This window comes from Hemicordylus capensis, chromosome 5, assembly GCF_027244095.1.
Source record: "Hemicordylus capensis ecotype Gifberg chromosome 5, rHemCap1.1.pri, whole genome shotgun sequence".
NCBI classification, from domain to species: domain Eukaryota; kingdom Metazoa; phylum Chordata; class Lepidosauria; order Squamata; family Cordylidae; genus Hemicordylus; species Hemicordylus capensis.
Window position 1 is genome coordinate 56,064,592 of NC_069661.1, and position 21,061 is coordinate 56,085,652.

The 21,061-nt window shown below is 44.1% G+C and overlaps 1 protein-coding gene across 1 annotated transcript; it reads right to left on the minus strand.

Moving 5' to 3' along the window:
• Window positions 1-9,867: 9,867 nt before the first annotated feature.
• On the minus strand, window positions 9,868-20,565 carry PCDH18 (protocadherin 18). Its single transcript, XM_053251322.1, has 4 exons — window positions 17,640-20,565; window positions 16,330-16,415; window positions 16,054-16,217; window positions 9,868-10,787 (listed from the first exon to the last, which is right to left on the minus strand). The coding sequence occupies exons 1-4, from the start codon at window positions 20,127-20,129 to the stop codon at window positions 10,120-10,122; spliced, it is 3,408 nt and encodes a 1,135-aa protein (XP_053107297.1). The 5' UTR covers window positions 20,130-20,565; the 3' UTR covers window positions 9,868-10,119.
• Window positions 20,566-21,061: the final 496 nt, after the last annotated feature.

The following is a 21,061-nucleotide window of genomic DNA, read 5'->3' on the forward strand; positions in this document are numbered from 1 at the left end:
CATTTCTAAACACAGAACCGAGTTGGCTCGGCTCATTTACATTCGCCAATGTAGCATAGTTGCTGCTGCCTCTGTGGTTGTTCCCACAGTATTCTGGGTAATAACTAGGGCCTACTCATAATCTTCAAGTTACTTTGAGACAGTACAGTATGCTCCTTTGTATAGTCAGTGACTCTAAAGAAATCAGTGGTGGGGTGGGGTGGGGTCACTGACTTGAAATAAATTAGGATTGGGCCCAATCCCAGTGGTACTCACACACAGCCTAACCCAGGCTGGTTATCTCTAGCCTGGGTTAGGCTGCATGTGAGAACAGCCTCTGCAGACAGCTTTCTCTATGACATACTAGAAGACATGGAGCCGGGTCTCACGATCAGTGAGACCCGGTTTAGCAGGGTGAGCTAAGCCTGCTCTCCCCGCACATGAGCAGGGAGGGAGCCCTGGGCAGCCGGATCAGCCACCCACACGGTTGCTGGCTCTGTGATGAAACTGGTGGCGGCTGGGGAGCTCAGGGGCCGTGGGGCCCCTGGAAGCTCCAGTATGCCCTGGACGAGCGCACAGGGCATACTGGGGAGACCCCCAGAGCCAGGAGGCAGCTTTTTGCCTCCCCTCCAGGGGTCTCCTCATGAGTAGCATGCCGTGGAGCTGCACCATGGCTACTCACGATCGGAAAGCCCAGGTTGGCAGAGCTCTCGCTCCGCAAACCCGGGATAATGGGAGAGCTAAAAAAGCAGGCTAGCCACTTGTAAGCCACCGGGCTCGCCTGCAAGCCCGATGGTTTACACGATCAGCCAAAATCGGGCTAGGCTCTCCTAGTGAGATGGTTTTCTATCCCAAAGGCTCACAATCTGAAATAACAAATCAACAACACACAGCATAGACACCAGCAACAGCCACTGCAGGGAATCTGTGCTGGTGTTGGTTAGGGACAGTTGCTCTCCCCTGATAAAGGTGCCTCTTTGCCTAATTAGCAGGTAGTTACAAATACAAGATATTACTCTATGCCTGTGTAAATATATATATATATATATAGAGAGAGAGAGAGAGAGAGAGAGAGTGAGAGAGTGAGTATGTTACCTTCTGCATTGCACCAGCCAAGCTGATAGATTTCAATAGTGTTGCCTGGCTACAAAGCAGGCTGGAAGAGGGGTCATGTCCAGCAGGCTGGGACTGAGTGGTTCACTGGCAGGCAAGGATCAGAAGGACTAGAGGCAGCAGATGTGGTTGAGTATTGGGAGGTGAGGCAAGGCAAGACTGTGCAGTCAAGTCACAAGAAACCAAGTCTAGAGAAACCGGCCAGGCTCATATTAATTTTCTAGATCATCTAGATGAAGAGCTGTTTTACCAGTCCTTTATATCCATGGAGCTGCTGAGGAGCAGAAAGCTGGCCAATAACTAGGGATATGCACCAATCAATTTTTTAAATTTGTACCCAAATTGAATCACTCCCGATTCCCACCCCAGATATGATTTGTACCTGAATTTTCTGAATCCAAATCAAATCAATAATGGGGATTTAAGCAGTCTTAGTTATAACTCCTGGGAGGGGGACCAGGGTCGCCCAGAATGGTTGTGGTGGGTGGTAGTGCCCAATGGGTACAAGGAAGCTCCCACCCACATTTCAAAGGAACTGGGCAAAGGGGTGATTTTTAAAGATTATTTGAAGTTGGCATGTCTTTGGGGCAGATTCAGGGCAGAAAAGGAATTCTGGGTGCAGATGAGTAGGTCAGGTGGTAGTGCACCAATGGGTACCTGCTACCACCCATATTTCAAAGAAATTGGTGGAAGGGGTGATTTTTAAAGAATTTCTGAAGTGTGTGTGTCTTTAAGCTTCTTCCCTTAGGGAATAATGGGGATTTCAGCAGCCCCATAACTCTACTTGGGGGGCACCAGGGTGGCCCAGAGCGGGGTGTGGTGTAGTGCACATAGGGTGCCAACCACTCCCCAAATGAGAAGTCCATGGGGCACTGGGTTTTGTTGTTTCTGAGGTGTTCTGAGAGTAGATTCTCTGGTAGGAAATGAGAGTGGATTCAATGTTTGTACATAACAAATCATTCTGCACTTGAATTGTTTTGCACATCCTTACCAATAAGTCCCTCTGCTGAGGAGCTGCTGCAGTTGTGTGGGGACTACAGCACTTGAGCCTTGCTGCCAGAGTCGTCCTCCCACCCACCCCCCAGTTTGAGATCCCTGGCACCTTGCAGATAAACTTACCAATACTAACCTGCCCAATAGAACTGTCATGAAATGCTATTTGTCTTTGGGACCAACATAGGAACCACTCTTACAACTCCTTGACTTCAGTTGGCTGACCCACATCCTGTCACAGATCATGAACAGACACCAAATAAGTTCACTCTTCTCCCAGGGGATACATTTATGCCTGGAAAAAAAAATATTTAATTTTAGCACTTCCACTTCCACTGCAATTCCCAGAAGCTATGCACAGACTAAAGATAGATATTCCTGTGATGACTACATGTCAGAGGTGGTGGTGTTTTTTAAATTAAAAATAAGTGTATCTTATCAAGATGTACAGCTATGGAAACTTTTCTTTCTGTGGCAAACCACATATCTAACTAAACAAACATCCTTGCTCCTTCAGACCTTCCAAACTGTGAATCTAGGCACATCACTTGATAAGACCCTGGGGACGCTACACATCACAATTACCATTCATTCCAATGGGACAGAATTCACTTTAACGAGAACTCATATTTGTTGTCACTTGGGTGCATGACAGTTCTGAGAGAATTGGTCTGGATTTATTTTTGCCAGAAAGTTCTTTTTGTTAACAATGGTTTTTAAATAGTTGAGACGATCCATAAAAAATGGCTGGTGGGCATAAGCTTATTTAAGGATTTAAAATTTAAAGCAGGTCGCTAATCCCTGGTGGCCTGTGAAAATTGAATTTATCCAATACAACTTTTAAGGTCTGGAGGCATTTATGGTATATTCTCCTCTTGCCAAAGTTGAGTTCGTATGGGAAGGGAAAACACCAATCAAAGGCATTGGAAATTTTAATTTAGTCTTAGTCCTACTAAGACTTCTTCAGGGCAGATAGTCAGGATTTTAGGTATTTCATCATGTCTATGAAAAAAACAGTATCCGAGCCTATTGGCTTGCATTGGTTCTGGAGGCATTGCTATACTGAAGATACATGCAGTTCAGTCTGGAAAATTCTGCTTTTCTCAGTGGACAGTAAGGTATGGATGATATCATCTCCAGCTCTGCCCACCATGCAATGAGTGTGCCAGTCCAGTCTGCATAACTGCATGGTAGTGGTGATTTATCTGAATCACTCTCAAACACTATTTAAATCTGACATTAAAGTAGTAAATACTACATTAAATAAGACATGGCATGTTCCTTTTCTTAGGCAGAGAGGCAGGTCTCACAATTAGTGAGATCCGCTCTCCCCACACATGAGCAGACAGTCTGCTCTGGGTGGCCAAACTGGCCACCCACACGACTGCTGGCTCCATAATGGAGCCAGCGGGTGCTGGGGGGGAGCGGGGGCCAATCGGCCCCCAGAAGCTCCAGCCTGCCCTGAGTGAGCATGCAGGGCATGCTGGAGAGACCCCCGGAGCTGGGTGGTGGCTTTTTGCCTACCCTCAGGGGGTCTACTCATGAGTAGCCGTGGCACAGAGCCGTGCTGTGGCAATGCACGATTGGGAAGCCCAGGTTAGCGGAGCGCTTGCTCTGCTAACCCAGGTTTAGGGGAGGGCTACATAAGCGGGTGATCAACTTTGACTTAACCAGGCTTGGCTGCGAGCCTGGTGAGTCTCACAATCGGTGGAAAGCGGGCTAAGCACCCTTAGCCCGCTTTCCACTGATCGTCAGAATAGCTCCAGAGATTAGAGAAAGAGCAGCCACTTAAGGAGAAGGATGGAGGAAAACATTCCTAAAAGCTGTGACCTTGGCCAAACAACATGTGGGGCAGCATTTCAGAATGTAGGATGATAAGAAGGTTTGTGGACCCATATAATATCAGATATATTTGCTTTCATTTAAAAAAAATATCAGATATCATAGATTTGTCAGTAAGACCTGGTTCTCACCAACAGCCGATGAGTTGGTAAACCAGGGTCAGGATGTAACACTTCAGCCTGCGGGTAGGGCCCCTTTTCTGTGTGTGCTTCTCCCTCAGTATGAGTTGGCCTGACCAAGCACATACAAAATGAGATATCAGGGTTCTGATCTAGCCTTCCCCTTGCTGAACTAGGGATATGCACAAACAGCTCTGATGCTGGTGTTTGAAGAGGCCCAATGGGGCGGGGGCGTTTTCCTTAAAAATCAGGTAAGGAGCTCCTTACTTGCTTGGGGCTGTGGCGCTGTTCCCTCCAGTCTCCGCCCAGCGTTGACACGCTCGCCATGTGCATGCCGACACCGCACAGAGACTGCAGGGACCAGCACTGCAGCACCGCAGCCTTGGAGAGCAGGTGCTGTCAGTGGAAAAGTGGTGGGACAGGGACTAGAAGGTAAGGAGCTCCTTACCTACTTTTTAAAGGAACTGCTCCTCACCCCTCTAGTGGTTGCACAAAAGGCTCACGCACATGCTTATGCTGCACTAGTTGTTTTTAATGTGTAGGAATTTTTGTTCTGTTTTGTTTTGCCATGTTGAAGCATTCTGTAATGAAATCCCTTGCATGCAGTGTGGGAAATGGTATAGTTCGTGACAAGGGGTTATCACCTCCATTGCTGTTAGTGAGAACAAGGTCTGATATTTCTAAATATTAGATTATCCCTATGCCTCACTGTAATTTGTCCATTGGGCTGTTTCCCTATGTTAGAAATATTTAAATTGGATGGCTCAGTTTCCACCTATGCTCCAAGTTCCTGATTTGCAGCTCTGCAAGCATGTCCCTAGGAGAGAAGGGACAAGGACAAGTCTGGTGTCTGCAGATGCTTATGTGGCTGTCAGCCCTCTGTTTTGAGCTTCCAGAGAGATTCTAACTACCCTAACGTAGAAATATTGTGGCTCCCTTGCTGTTTTCACTTCATTCCACTGCCACTAAATATCCTTCAAAGCAGTGTGCTATGAAAAAGAGACACAGCCATTTCTTTCTTCTCTTAGCAATTCCTTCCCTACCTCCCAAATACCATTTAAACATTGCCTATGTTTATTGAAATTCACTCAAATGTAATTTACTCAGTCACAGCTCAACTGCAGCTTCTCATATTGAAGCTCCTGCTACTTGTATAATTTCCTCTCTTTTAAAAAAAACACACAACTTTCCCTTTTGGTGGCCAGATAACTCTCCAATCCCATTTAGTTCCCAATAAGGGTTTGGTTATCCTTTCCCTCCTACAACTCAGCAGCATTCACGTGCTTATCGCTACACTGATACTAGTTCAGAGAATTGCTTTAAAGCCCCAAATGAAAAACCCTTTTGGTCCTGATATTTTCCTCTATCGCCTCTTTGCAGAGGATGAGCAGAGGATGAATTCTTACATACCTGGTTCTGCTGAGAAGCACATCATTGGCTTCACTGAGTCTGGCATTAGAGTTAGGCGGCATTGCACAAGGATAAGGATATCAAAGTCTGGCACCCTGAATTCCACTGTATAACTCAACAACACAGAGGGAATTGCAGGCTGAGGAATAAGAACAGTGTGCTCTTTTAAAATGGGAATGCTGTAGAACAATTTCTTTTGCAGACAATTTCCCGTTTGGCACAGTTAGTCATATTACTAGCTATGTACTTGGCTTTATACTCTGTTTTATTATTTAACCAGTTTGCAGTTTGAATGTTAGGAACACAAGAAGATGCCTTATACCCAATCTGACCACTGGTCCATCTAATTCAATATTGTTGAATATTGACTGGCAGTGGCTGTCTAGTGTTTCAGACCAGAGTCTTTACCAGCCCTACCTGAAGATACCAGGGATTGAACCTGGGACCTGCCGCATCAAAGCAAATGCTCTACCACTGAGCCATAACCCCATTATGGTGATGAAGGGTGGTTTCTTATGGCCAGCCTGAGGCTGTGGCTTATATCCACATTACATTAGGAGAGGAGAGCTGGTCTTGTGGTAGCAAGCATGACTTACCCCTTAGCTAAGCAGGGTCTGCCTTGGTTGCATAGGAATGGGAGACTTGATGTGTGAGCACTGTAAGATATTCCCCTCAGGGGATGGAGCCACTCTGAGAAAAGCAGAAGTTTCCAAGTTCCCTCCCTGGCATCTCCAAGATAGGGCTGAGAGAGATTCCTGCCTGCAACCTTGGAGAAGCCGCTGCCAGTCTGTGTAGACAATACTGAGCTTGATGGACCTATGGTCTGGCTCAGTATATGGCAGTTTCCTATGTTCCTATCCTAACACAGTTTATATATATAAGGAGGCTGTGCAGGGATGGACCAGTCCCCCAGTCCTCCTGTTGCACCAGAGGGCTAAGATTTCTGAGTGCTGCTTGCACTTTGGATGTGCTCTATAAGATCCAAAACTTGTCGCTGACAGTTAGCAATGTGTTGAAAACCCATTGCTGATTGTTAGTGGCATGTTTCCAGTTTGGCAGAGCACTTCCTTACACACATGCTTCATTAGTCAGGATGTTTAGGCTTAACCAAGGGTTGTTTAGGCTTTTACCCATTAAGGGCTGCCTGGTCTCTCAGCCCTCTTGCTTCTGTTCGTCATGAATTAAATGGTAAGGCACTCCACACGAGCAGTGTGAAGAGCCTAAAGGAATTTTGTGAGGAGAGCAGACTCAACCTCCTCTCCCCGCAAATGAGCATCGAGCCCTCCCTGGGCAGCCGAATCGGCCACCCAGACGATTACCGGATCCGTCTTGGGGTTGGTTGAGGAAGCAGGATTTGAGGGCCTCCCAGCCCCCGGGAGTCCCAGAATGCCCCATGAGAGTGTGCAGGGCATTCTGGGGAGTCTCCCAATGCCAGGAGGCTTGTTGTAGCCTCCCTGTCGGAGGCTGAACTTGTGGGTTGCTGCAGTGCAGAGCCATGCTGCAGTGACGCACAATCACATAACCCGCTTGGGTTAAGCAGTGGGCTTCCCAAGAGGATTTGCCGCTGTGTTGCTGTTGGGAGCCACACAGGGTTGGGCCCCCTTAGCTCGGTTTCCACTGTGCATGAGAATAGCCTCAGTGGTTGTTGGGTGTTGTGTCTTTTTGGTGTTTTATGCTTTATACTAATTTTAAGGTTTAAAATGTTATTTTTATGGCATTTTGTTGTATTTTAACTTTTGTAAACTGCCTTGAGATGCCTTATGAAAGGCGGTATAGAAAATGAACAATCAATAAATAATGGACCCAAACCAGGCCTTCAGTGGGAAAAGTAACCCACTTGTGATCCTGTTTACAAGCCCTGTGATTGATGTTCGACAATGACCCTGAAACTCCCTGAATAGACTTGAGCACAAACTGAGAAGACACAATATTAGCCTGATTCTCAATGAGAACCAATCTTTGCAGAATCATTCCAGGCGGCAGGTGTGGTCTGTGTAAAGGAACACACATCTAAACAAACAATTTTGCTGTGCATAGAAAATTAGCAAGCCACCGATATGAGTTCTAGCCAGACTTTCACCTCTCTAATCTAGCAACTGGAGGGGCAGGGGCAGGAACCACCCAAATTGGCTAGGCTAGTAATTTTCAAGGCAGTTAGCAACCCTAGGTTCATTCTACATTCTACACATAGCTTGTCCTAATATACAATATACTATACCCATAGAGGGGTATATAGATGAAACATTTACCCTCATTTAATATGGAGTGACAACTGGTGGTGATGCATTCATGTGAAATAGGATGGACAATTTCAAACCTTCCTTTTATTATTGATTTCCTACTGTTTTTATTACTTTAAAAATGTGCACCTGGCTTTATTTCAAAGGCACTCAAGGATGCTTACAATAATATTTCTTTTTGTTGTTGTTGCTGCAGTATAACAATAAAGTAATAAAAGTTATACCAGACAATAACAATGAGGCAAAACAAAGACATACATCAAATACATTCAGGGAAAGCCAGTTGAAAAAAGGTCAATCAGATCTTCCAGAGCATGGTGTTCCATAGTACAGAGGCAGTCACTGAGAAGGCTCTCTTCTATGGCCGCACAGCACACCTCCAAAGGATGAGGTACACACAAAAAGGACCTCCTCCAGGCTGTTTTCATGGAATGGGCAGATTCCTGTGAGAGAAGGAGCTTCTTCACCTCAGTCACAAGCCATTTAGGGCTTTAAAGGTTAAAACCAGAACCTTAAATCATCCCCAGAAACAAACAGGTAACCAGCTCAGTGAGGTTTAGCTCAACCTCAGAGCTAATAAAAGATAATTGCATATTTACAATTACAGTTATGTAAATGACTTAAGTAATAGCAAAGTGACTCCTGCTGTTCTTTTCATTTTTGAGTGACGTAACAAGGCTGTTGTTACTCAAAAGCTGATTTAGACCCCAACCATGAAAATTTGCCAACATTTATAGAGGTCATTCTCAGGACCAGCCCTTCCTAGATAGGACAGCACGAGCCTGAGTAGGGCTTGTCGTGAGAACCACTGGGATTGGCCCCAACCCCGGCACTCCATCAGATAGCCCGGGTTTTGTACCTGGGCTAAAAATGAGGTAGGAAGGTGCATGCACATCCTCCTACCTCACCACCCTGTCATGTTGAAGCTCGGATTGCTGGCAGCCTGAGCTTCCATAGAGCTAGGCAGAAGGAGCGCCTGGCAGCATCAAACTCACCCAATGCACTACACTCCTTGGAGGATGCAGCCAGGTCTCCCCTGTCCCCTGGTGAGTGCACAATGCATTGGGGCCAGGAGTGGCGAGGATCATGTTGGGGAAGACGGGTAAGCTCTCGCCTTTCCCCCAGCCCCAGCAGTTGTGGTCGTGTGAATGACTTTATAGGCAACTGAATTCAATGGACTTGTGTTAAGTGCCTTGAAGACAAAGGGCCTTTAGGGCTGACATACAGACCAAGGAAGCACCTGTACAGCAGAGTAGCAGGCTAACAGCACTTCCTAACCAACCACACCAATGCACCAGGGAAGGGGCAAGGGGTCATTTTTTACGGCCTCCCATTCCCTATGAACTCTACTGTGCCACCCAAAAATATGTCTCAGAGGTTTGCACAGCCTTCAAGGACATATTTTTGGGTACTCTGGAGGAAGGTGCAGGTATCAAAAAATGCGCCTGCCCAGCAGGAAAGTAACTTGCCTAAGGAGCAAGAGGTTGCTGGTACAAATCCCCACTGGTATGTTTCCCAGACTATGGGAAACACCTATATCAGGCAGCAGTGATATAGGAAGATGCTGAAAGGCATCATCTCATACTGCATGGGAGATGGTAACGGTAAACCCCTCCTGTATTCTACCAAAGAAAACCACGGGGCTCTGTGGTCGCCAGGAGTCGACACTGACTCGATGGCACAACTTTACTTTTACCAGCACATGGATGAAGTTGGTTGGAAAGTGCTGTTAGCTTGCTTCTCTGCTGCACCAGTGCTTCTTTGCCCTGTGTGACAGTATAAAACACTTGTAATTTGATTTTGGAATGATTTCCTATTGAGAATTAGACCCCTGATTTGCAGTATGGAGAAGCCTTTAATTATATGGGGCAATGAATTTGTCTTAGCCTGGAAATAAACAGAACTTCTAGGCTTCAAGGGAATTGACAACTCTTTATTATAAGAATGAAACATTGCAACAAGATGTTAGGTCAGTTATTGAAACTAACATTTGGATAAGGTTTCACTTGATTTGATTTTGCATCATAACATTTTGTGTTTTGGGGGGAAACCCATGAAAAATGGTATCCCTTAGTTTTTAGTCATTATACACTTCTGTGGCAAGAATACTGAATGTCAGACACAAATGGTGCCAGGTGCTTATATGTAGGAAAACATGCTTGCCATGGGAGTACAAAAATAAAATTTATTTGTTAAATTACACATAAATATAAGGTACAAATGTATTTTTAAAATACAGTTAAAGATAATCACACTTGCATTGTGTACATATGAAAATACAGTATTTTAATATTCAACATACACAGACACATTTATGATAAATGCAATTAATTGGCAATGCCAGTTCTTTTCATTCTGGGTTCCCTTCCCTCAGTTTTCCATAAATATGGAAAATTAATATGCTATGAAAAAGAAAAAGCCCTCTAGTTCTGCCGGACATCTTGTAGCAACTTGTTAATTTCCGCCACCAGCTCACTAGCATCCATTAGTTCATGTTTACCGTCACTGAGGTGGTTAAGCACATTGTCAAAGTCATCTTCTTCATAATTCTCTGGGATTTCTTCCATGGCGGGCAGCCATTTTGAAGATGGCTGGGCACCTGAGTGAGCACCCAAAGTAAGCCCTGTGTTGTTCACAGGGTTTTGGAAATGTGTACTGGCTGCCCACGCTGCTACCCCTTGTGGATAGCTCACGGTCTTGGCAGGCAAATGTCCTTTCCTGCGCTCAAGTGAGCTGGGGGGATCCATTTCACTGCATTCTGAGTAGGCATCTAAGGAAGGAGGCAAGAGGCGCTGGAAAACGCTGTTCATTTCAGAGAGCAGAGATGAAGTACACATATCACCTGCTTCCTCCTCGTTCTGACTCTCTTTGCCAAAGGTTGAAAAGCTCTTTTTCTTTTCAGAAGATTCAACAGCCTGCGGATCATCTTCCAACACCTGCTGTTGCTGTGGTTGGTTTTGCTGAGGCTGAAATTCTTCTCCAGGAATAAACATATTACTTCTATAATCAGAAGATGGAGAAGGCAGAGGTGGCATCCAGCACTGGTCAGAGTGTCCAAGGACCCTGCATTCCTCTGTGCACAGCCTCATTGCTATAACAGAAATGAAAGTGATAGGTTAATGTTCATTTACAAGTTAGCCTTGTTTTGATATCGTGGTTGCATTTTTAAATTTTGATTTTTGTATTCTGTGGAGAAGATTTTTACCCTTTATTTGTTGTACAAAATGCTTGGGGAGCCATGCTATGAAGAGTTATATGGATCTGAGAAACAATCAGTAAGACATTTTAGAAAAATGCTGAAGCAGTAGTGAAATGCTGCAGATTAAATGTCCTGAGAGCCAAAGTGTCGACCAACTAGAAAATGTGAGAAGGAATTTAATTAGGAGCTTTGGCTAAATAATTAATATAGCACAAAGATCATGGTGACATCACCTGCCTCCTACGTGAGCCACCACGGTGGTGAATTCAACAGATTGACTCTTGTTGCTTCCCACTTTAATTGGCTTCATACAAATGGCTAAATATGTTACCTATCTGCCCTCTGGTCAATCCAGAGCACTATATGTTGTATCAAATTTTATATATTTATTAATTATCTTCATTAAAAGGTTCATTTAAAGTGCAAGTTCAGACTTGCACTTGCTTCTGTTCTTTCCTAGCAGAAGGTGAGATGCCAATGGCCTGCTATCTATTACAGAGGATGCAGCAATTGTATAGTTTCCTGGTGGGTTTCAAAAACCCTCCATATGGAGAGCTGAGGTTTGCAGCCCAAGATGAGACAAACTCGTTCCACTTGTTGAAAATATTTCTTGACCGAATTACTTTGGTCAATCCAAATTTGTTTTGGCAAAGCAAACAGATGCTTGGCATCCTTTCTATTACTATGATTAGAACAAGCTTGTGTTTGCTTTTGCACAATTTTTCCAACTGAGTTTTGGCACAAGGATATGTTGTGGCCCAAACTGAATGATTGAAAGTGAACTTTCTAATGGCTTGACACCAAGATGGGGGAGAAATGACTGTTGCAGTTGTTGTATAACATCACAGCCCATAGTTTTCTGCTTCTCAAAAAGACCAGAGGCATTGCACTGCAAAAGCAACATGAGTTAGCATAGCTATAGTGGCAGCATTCATCATGACAAAACAACACAGTGGAACACTGTGGGAATCCACAAGAGGGAACAAAAATGCTACAGACAGGCATGTGGTGTGAATGGTTACCTACAAAATATCCTAAAGAGATTCTATAGACCTGGTAGCCGGCAGCTTTGGCACAATGGTAGGTGTTAAATAGCTGGTAGTAGTGACCTTTATAATGGATACACTTGCCACAATTGCCAAGCACTAGATGACTCTACTGCTATGTCAGCAATATGCATAATTGGCAATTGCAAAAAAATTGGCAATTGCCAATTGCTAATTGGCAATTGCAAAAACAGTTAGCTGAAGTGGAAGGATGAAGCAACCCAACTGTGCTGCATGGATACAGTGATCAGCAAGCATTCTGTTCCTATGCATTTGAAGTGGCATTCTCTGTCTGTGATCTTCACTATTTTTCAAATGGGGGGCACTTGGGCAAAAACCTTCCTTGCGAGAGCCATTTTGCACTGTGCTGACCTCTGCGTAGTACTGCACTTTCCTCAGAGCTGGGAAGGCCCTTAAAGAGAGATGGAATCCTCTTTCATGAGGTCTAGGAAGAAAGAGCTGGGAAGGGCTCCACTTCTCAGCACTCTATGTGTACCTTCCAAGTTGGTGCAAGGGGCTGAAGAGGGCTCCATTTCCCTCAAAGGAGCCCACTGGCCGTGGGCACAGCACAGCACTGCACAGTGAGAATGGTCATCCCACCTGGTGCCAAGGGGACTGTGCAGATATTTAGCCTTGACAGTAGCCTTCACACAGGCCCAATAAACAATTAGTTTGGGGGGGGGGGTGCACTTAGGGTTGATGGGAGCTGTCACTCCCCCACCCCCAGCCTTACAATGAAGAACACTATGCTATGCTATGGAAATCCATACCTTTTGCTCCTGCAGAGTTTTTTTACACCTCTTGCTGCAGAAAGTCCTGGCTGTACTGTTGTGCCTATAGAGATGATCCAAGGCACCAGCATGGATCTAGCCTGTTTGCCTCTAGCCTGTTTGGTTTTTTCTGAACCCCTCCCACAAACTCATAAGCCATGTAGCCATTAGAATGTTATCCATTTGGGGTACTGTGCCTCAGCACCTCTGTTAACAGGACAGCTTTCCTCTGTACCAGGGCTGCTCAGCTTTGGCCCTCCTACAGATGTTGGCCTGCAGTTCCCATAATCCCTGGCTATTGGCCACTGTGGCTGGGGATTATGGGAGTTGTTGTTCAAAAACAGCTGGGGGGGGCTATGCTGAGCAGGCCTGCTTTGTACTCTGGGAACTCAAATGGGATTGCCAATGCCTACTCTAGGGGTAAGCAACCTTGGCTCTCCAGCTGTGGTTGAACTACAACATTATCCCAGTCATTATTGTGCCTGGGAGTTGAGAGTTGTAGTTCAACAGCAGCTGGAAAGGAACAACAAATATTTATATACCACTTTTCAACAAATGCTTCCAAAGCGGTTTACATAGAGAAATAACAAATAAATGAATAAAAGAGATGGCCTGGTTGCCTGTCCCTGCCCTATTCACTGCATTAGCTTATCAGTTCAGAGTGCTAGATGTTTCTCCACAGGCATTCCAGAGGCATTCCAAAGAAAATCTTTGACACTATCTTATCTTCTTCATCATATATATTTACCACCTTGGGGCAATTTTATGAAAGATGGTATATAAATCTAACAATAAATACATTTTAGGGTGTTTGTTCTTGGGATCTCTATGCAAACCAGTCTTAAGTATGGTGACTAGAAAGTAAGTTCCAAGTATGATGACTAGAATGTCAGTTTCACTGAGTTCAATGGCACTTACTCTCAGTTAGGTGTGCACAGGGACTGCCATGTTAGAGGGTTGCAAGAATCTGTTTCTTACAGCCTTTTAATATTCTTATTATACCAGAAGAATTTCAAAGTAGTGTGAAGAAGATGCTAGCGGAGCTCTTAAAATGCTTGAGCAAAGTTTTCCCTTTGAGTTTGAAGTAAGGGAGTTTATATCACTTTCCCCTGCAAAACTGCTTCATCCGTATATAACTGACTGGCCAACTGTGTGTACAAGGCATCAACACTGGTTGTTGATCATCTCAATTTGCTATGGTTATTTTACAATGACCAAATGGTAAATGTTACCAAATATATATTTATATTTAATACCTGAAGATGCCATTTTTAAAATCTTGACATGGATAATGGCTATTTCCACTATACTTGCCACCACATAATCAAACAATCCAAAAAGGGGATTATCATTCTACAGCACAGTACTGGGTACTCTTGAAGTCTTACTTATTAGTTGTTCAGAAATACAACAAACTCTTTCATATTGGATCCTTGTATTTAGGGACAAAGAACAGGTTTCTTACCAGGAAACTGGTAAGAGAGGTTACCAAGAGGCCAATGGCCACTCTGAAGGAGTTAAAGGACTTCATGGCAAAGAGTGGTTGTTCTGTGCATGTGACAACAATTTCACGAGCGCTCCACAGATGTGGCTTGTTCGGGAGGGTCGCAAGGAGAAAGCCACTTCTCAAGAAAGGCCACATTAAAGCTCATTTGAGCTTTGCCAGAAGGCACCTTGAAGATTCTGATGCCAAATGGAAAAAGGTCTTATGGTCAGATGAGACCAAGATTGAACTATTTGGCCTCAACACCAAACAGTACACCTGGCGTAAATCCAATGCAGCTCACCATCCACAACACACCATACCTACAGTGAAGCATGGAGGTGGCAGCATCCTGTTGTGCGGGTGTTTCTCTGCCTCAGGGACTGGGGCTCTCGTTAGGGTAGAAGGAAAAATGGATGGGGCAAAATACCGCCAGATTCTGGAAGAAAACCTGCTACCCTCTGCCAGACAGTTGAGGATGAGCAGAAGATTCACCTTTCAACATGACAACGATCCGAAGCACACAGCAAAATTGACCACACAGTGGCTGAAGGAGAAAAAAGTGAACGTCCTCATGTGGCCCAGTCAGAGCCCAGACCTAAATCCCATAGAAAATCTGTGGAGAGATTTGAATATTGTAGTCCACCAACACCTACCATCCAATGTGACCGAACTTGAACAGTTCTGTATGGAGGAGTGGGCAAATATTGCTCCGTCTAGATGTGCAAGGTTGATAGAGAAGTATCCCAACAGACTCAAGGCTCAAGGATCGAGGCGATGATCAAGGATCATCGCCTCGCAGCAGGCTCAGCTGAGGAGGCGGGGTCCACGGGCGAGGAAGGGGCTCCGTCCCCCGAGCAACAGCGCCGTCAGATTAGGAATCGTTATTAAAGCAAAAGGTGGTTCAACAAAATATTGACATTGGGGGGTGATCCTTTTTCATTCTCAGTAATTCTTGTTTTTTATTTCTGACACTTTTTCTGGACTGTAATTGTGATGTTTTTCAGTTGGATGTTATAGGTTGCATTGGATAAGTACAACTGGTGAAGGGAATTTTCTTTGTGTTTTCATTTCAGGATGTAAGGGAACCAGAATTTAAGGTCTATCAAAGGGGGTGATTCTTTCCTATACCCACTGTAGACTTGGCTTAGTTTAGGTCATGTGGTCTGATCTGATGCATGTTCACTCAGAAGTAAGTCCCTCCAAATTCAATGGGACTTACCGTTAAGTACATGTATGCAGGATTGCTTAAACATTTAGCACATACTTACCACAACACGTAATAGTTCAAATGTTGTGGCAGACATCCAAAACTAGCTTCCAAATGGCAGATTGTAACTCCAATCCTTGTTCCATCTGTTGTAATAACTAACACCACATTTGGCCTAAATTTATGTTTTCCTTTCAGTCAGCCAATGCTAGTTTAGTCTGAAAATAAATTTAGCTCCATACATTCATTCCTATTGGGTTAAAAATGTCCCCTTACTATTTTTTAAGTCTGGTAGATGTGCACAGAATATCATTATGCTCAAGCATACATATTTGATTGCCTTTCTCTGTATTTTCCTTGCACTACACCAAACTGACTATCCATTAAGCGACAAGAATGGCTTGTTTGTTGTTAAGAATAATGTAAAGGGGCAGTTAATGGGTCTACTGGTGGTGTCAGCAGTATTACATGTTACCTTCCAAATCTGAATATGCTTCAAGTACCACCTTTAAACCTCGATGGGCTATACATGTTGTTAGAGGAAGGAGAAAGAGAAAAAGAATGAAAGTTTACTTTCCTCAATGTGAACTTGCCTCAGTGTGACTGTCAGAGAGCACTGTAAACTATTCAACTTTCATTGCATTCTTACCTGCAGGAATTCTCCCATCTGTAAGGAAAAGGTCACTGAATCCTTCTCCAAGAAGTCTGTCAATTGGAGAATCTCTCCCCAAATCATAATCACTGTCTCCTGCTTCACTGTCACCACGGCCGCTGTCTTTCAAGCTGAACTTATCCATATCTTGAAGGGCATACCTGCAATAAAGCAGAAGTGACATGTTGGTTGAATTATGTTTTATTGGCTCATGTGCAGTGCAGTCTCCTCGGGTAAAAGCAGTTATAACATTGATCTAACTAAAACCCTCACCTGTAGCTCCTGGAATATTTGTTTCCTCGAAAACTTGGCCTTGGCTGATACTGGCCTTGATGAAGCATCGAGAGAAGTTGAGAGACCTGTTAAGAGAAACACAAAAAGACTGATTCCTGGAAATAATGAGCGCATATCTCCTTAAGAGAAACAGTGTGTATTGCATTATTTTGTTTCTTTCCTTTAACTGCTTTTTAAAAATCCATAGAACCTATCCATGTTGTAAATAAATAATAGGATAAAGTCCCAAGAGGTATGTAATGCCTGCCATGAGAAATACCTAATGGCATTTCACCAATACTATTCAGTGCTGTTTATTAGCCTCAGGATTCAATCTGATCCTCAATCTAGTTAAGTGAAAGAATTTAGATGTGAATGGACTGAGCTCCATTGAAGTTAATGAGACTAAAAATCGGCTTACATTCAAGTGCTTTGAGCTATGGCTCAGGGTCTTGAAACACATTCATTAGCAGATTTGCATGAACAGTTAACACAAGCTGTTAGAGCAGCTGCAGTTAAAATTGCACCAGCAGTTCTAATATACTCCCTCATTGTTTTGTGTCATTAGTATATGTAAATACTTTATTAAATGTGTCTAAATAAAAAGTCAAGAGAATAACATGTGATTCTAGCATATTGGAAACATTTGTGTAAAATGTTCCAAATAAAGGAGGAAACAATTTGATTACTAATAATATTAATACCACTGTCACGCTATTTTGATATTTAATTAAGACAAGCCTATGAAGAGTGATACATGCGTTCATGCTATATGTAAATCTTGCACATGCATATACAGAACACATAAACATACTTACACACACACACACACACACACACACACACACCCTTAATATATGGATATTATATGTAAAAAGTGTGTATTTCCTATATAGGAAACCACTGCTGTATAACAGGGCTATACAACTTGGGCCCACCAGCTGTTGTTGGACTACAGCTCCCATCATGCCCCATCCACTGTGACTGGGCATGATGGGAGTTGTAGTCCAACAAAAGCTGGAGGGTTGAAGTTGTACAGCCCTACGGTATTACAAACAATGTGAAACTCATGCACATGTGTCATTCACTGTGTGTACATGTGGTATACAAGTCCTGGGAATCTGTAGTCCAGCATGACTTCCCAGAGCATATACAGAAACTTTTTTTTAAAAAAAGGTGTATGTTCAATTATTATGCAGAACAGTGTGAGTTACAAGCACATTCTATGTAGGAGATAGTTCATGTGAGAGACAGAGGTGCCTACCTGGGTGAACAGCTGATGGTCCACACAGCACAGTATATGACCTTACCTCAACAGCAGGAGTAGCATGAGTGAGCTCAAGGGAGAAATTCTCCGGCACGTGATTTGAGGAGATGGTCACCAGACTGTTTAAAGACTGGTGGCTGTGATGGCTTTGTCGGCTGCTCATTTGTCCTCTTTCTAGTGTTGGAGATGATGAAGGTGAAGCTTTGTGGTGAGATCTGATTGGCAAAGTCCCATTAACAGTAGGCACGAGTGTAATGTCTCCTTTGTGAATCTGTCTTGATGGCCTTTTGGGATGATGCTGGTAGGTAGATTCTGCAACCCGACAATTATAGGACCTGGTGTCCTTTTTTTCACGATTGCACCTTGTAGCAAAGATTACCATGATTACTAGCAACACTGCACATATTGCTCCTAAGGAGATTATTGTGATCATGGAAACATCTAATGGTTGGTGGTTATTAATATAAGTGGCATGTGTAGTTAAAGGTAGATAAACATATTTAAAAACACTGCATTTCACAAGTGCTTTGGTACTGAGTGGTGGACTCCCTTTGTCCTGAACAACCACAGAAAGTTCCCATTCTGTTGACTTAGCAGATTCAATGCTAGTGTTGAGAGAGATGTCACATGTGTGGGGGTCCATTATGAAAAGGTTCTCTTCACTACTACTTACTAAGGAGCAACTTAGCTCTGAGTTCATACCTGAGTCTCTATCTATGGCTCTTATCCTAGTAACATGGTAGTTACTTTCAGCTTCTTTAGGGATGGAGATCTCTGCTGTATTGTTGTGCAGTACTGGTCCCACAATCACAGGGGCATTGTCATTTTCATCAATGATAGTTAGCACAACTGTTGTATTGCTGGCAAGCTGTTGACTGCCTCCATCTCTAGCTTGAACCACAAAGGCAATTTGGTTTACTTCTTCATGGTCAAAGGTCCTAAGTGCATAGATTGCGCCATTGGAAGGATCAATGGTCACATAGGTGGTTATGGAGCTTCCCAAAATAAAGCTTTCCAAGATAGTGTAGGTCACCTGCCCATTATCTCCTAGATCTGGATCTGTTGCTGTGACAGAGGTGATATATGCACCTGGAGAGTTATTTTCCAAAATTACAATTTCATATCTGTTGGTCTGGAACTGTGGTGGGTTGTCATTTTCGTCAATGATCTGCACAGTGAAGTGTTTAACTGTGGAGAGGCTTGGAGTTCCCCTGTCTTCTGCTATCACAGTTAAGCTGTATTCAGATCGCTTTTCTCGATCTAGGGTGGTATTTGTTAAGATGAAATAGTTGTTTTCATAGGTCTTTTGAAGTTTAAAGTGACCATGTCCATGAAGTTTGCACACCACCTCTCCATTAACTCCAGAGTCTTTGTCTTGCACCCTAACAAGGGCAACAAAAGTCTCTATGGAAGCCTTTTCAGAAATATAAGCAATTTCCTCCTTCCCAGGAGACATTAGGTTTAAATTGATTTCAGGCTTGTTGTCATTTACATCAACAATTTTAATAATAATTTTGCAATGAGCTGGGATAGAATTTGGACCCAGATCCTGGGCTTGAGCATCGATTTCATAGGATTTGGTGGTTTCATAGTCCACTGGTTTGAGAAGGGTCAGCTGCCCCCTTTCAGAGTCCATTTTAAAAGTCTCGATAATTTTGGAAGACACGTGACTACTAAAAGAGTAGACAACTTTCCCATTAGCCCCCTCGTCTGGATCCGTTGCGTTGAGATCAATGAGCAAAGTCCCAACCCGGGAATTTTCTAAAAGCTGAATAATATACGTCTGCTGCTCAAAAACCGGACTATTGTCATTTGAATCAGAAATGCTGATTTTGAGGATGGAAGATCCACTCCGCTGAGGCACCCCATTGTCCGAGGCAGTGAGTTGGAGCTCATAGCTCGATTTCAGCTCCCGGTCCAACTCGCTCACCACAATCAGCTCTGCATACTTCGCCCCATCTGTCCTTGTTCTAACTTCAATGGTGAAGAAATCGTTGGCAGACAGTGAATACGTGTACAGGGAATTCTCCCCCACATCTGGATCAAAAGCACTGTCCAAAGGAATGCGGGTGCCCACAGCGGCACTCTCCGAGATCTCAATGGGGATCAGGGCTCGGGAGAACTGAGGGGAGTTGTCATTAATATCCAGCACTTCCACTTCGACATGGAAAAGCTGCAGATGCTCGGTAGGCAGGGTGATCACATCGAACTCGATCGAGCAGTTTAAGTTTTTCTGGCAGAGTTGCTCCCGGTCAATCTTCGCTCCGATGCTGATCTCCCCGTTATCCTCGCGGACCACAAGCAAGGGCGAATTCCCCCTCTGCATGGCTCGGAAACGGACCGAGGAAGGGTTCGGCATTCTGTACAAAACGTCAGCCACGTCTTCAGAGAGCCTTGCAATGACCGAGCCCACCCTCTGCTCCTCATAAATCCTGTATTTCAGATTCTTGCCCGCTACGCCTCTCCAGCAAGACATGGTCGCCGCCAGTGCAAACGCGAACATAAAGTGCATCTTAGTACCCAGCCTTGGCATCTGGAAAGGCTCCGCGATCCCTGTCTCCCAACAAGTTACCCAGCAATGCGATCAACTTCTTTTTGGTTCCTCAAGCCGCCCCGCGTACATTTGGTTCTTGCCACACTAGGAAACGTCCCTCTACAACAGAGCAAACTTTCAATCTCCTAAAAGGGCGGGGGGAGTTGCTTATATACATACAGACCGTGGCAGGACGCCCATATACATCCTTGCATGCAAGCCGGCTTTATTTTGCTGCTCTTTTCTCCGGCAGGAGGTTGGTAACATAGAGCTTCCTCCCGCTGCAGTTACGATCCACTGAGTGCCAAATAAGAGCTGAAGCTTCGCGGCTTGGTCTCTTTCCCGAAGCGATCCTCTTTCTTTCTTTCTTTCTTTCTCCCTGCTCAGCTGCCGACTAAACACCCTTGATTGCTGACTCCCGTCGAAAAATCTGTGTAACTTCACTTCAACTCAGACAAAGCTTTTGCCCGGCTGCATGTGTTGAATTGCTTCCAGCCAATCAGCTTGCTTCCAAATCAAAGGACAGTGAAGTCACACACATTAAAAAAAAAAAAAGCTACAAGGAGGAGGGAGCGGTTCCTCCTCTCCCCCCCCCCCGCCCACCTTCATATAGTGTGCCATCACAACAAGGAAACAAAAGGTGACAGAACAACTTTAGAACAACTTCTTTTTTGTTATGATTTCTACTGGGGCGGGGATTGGTGTGTCGGTAGTTTGAATGAGTAATTTCAGAAAGGGTGTTTTTTTAAAAAACTAAATCAAATATTTTCAGCAAGTTTGCCTAGTAAAGAAATCTCATTCATGCCCCCCCCCCCCCCGCCAAAGAATTTGTAGGAATATTGGGATTAATTTCTAAGCACCTTATTTGCTTTTCTTCTTTTCTTTTTCACAATAGTCTTAAAAAAAAATGCTTCCTTTAAAATAAAAAATTG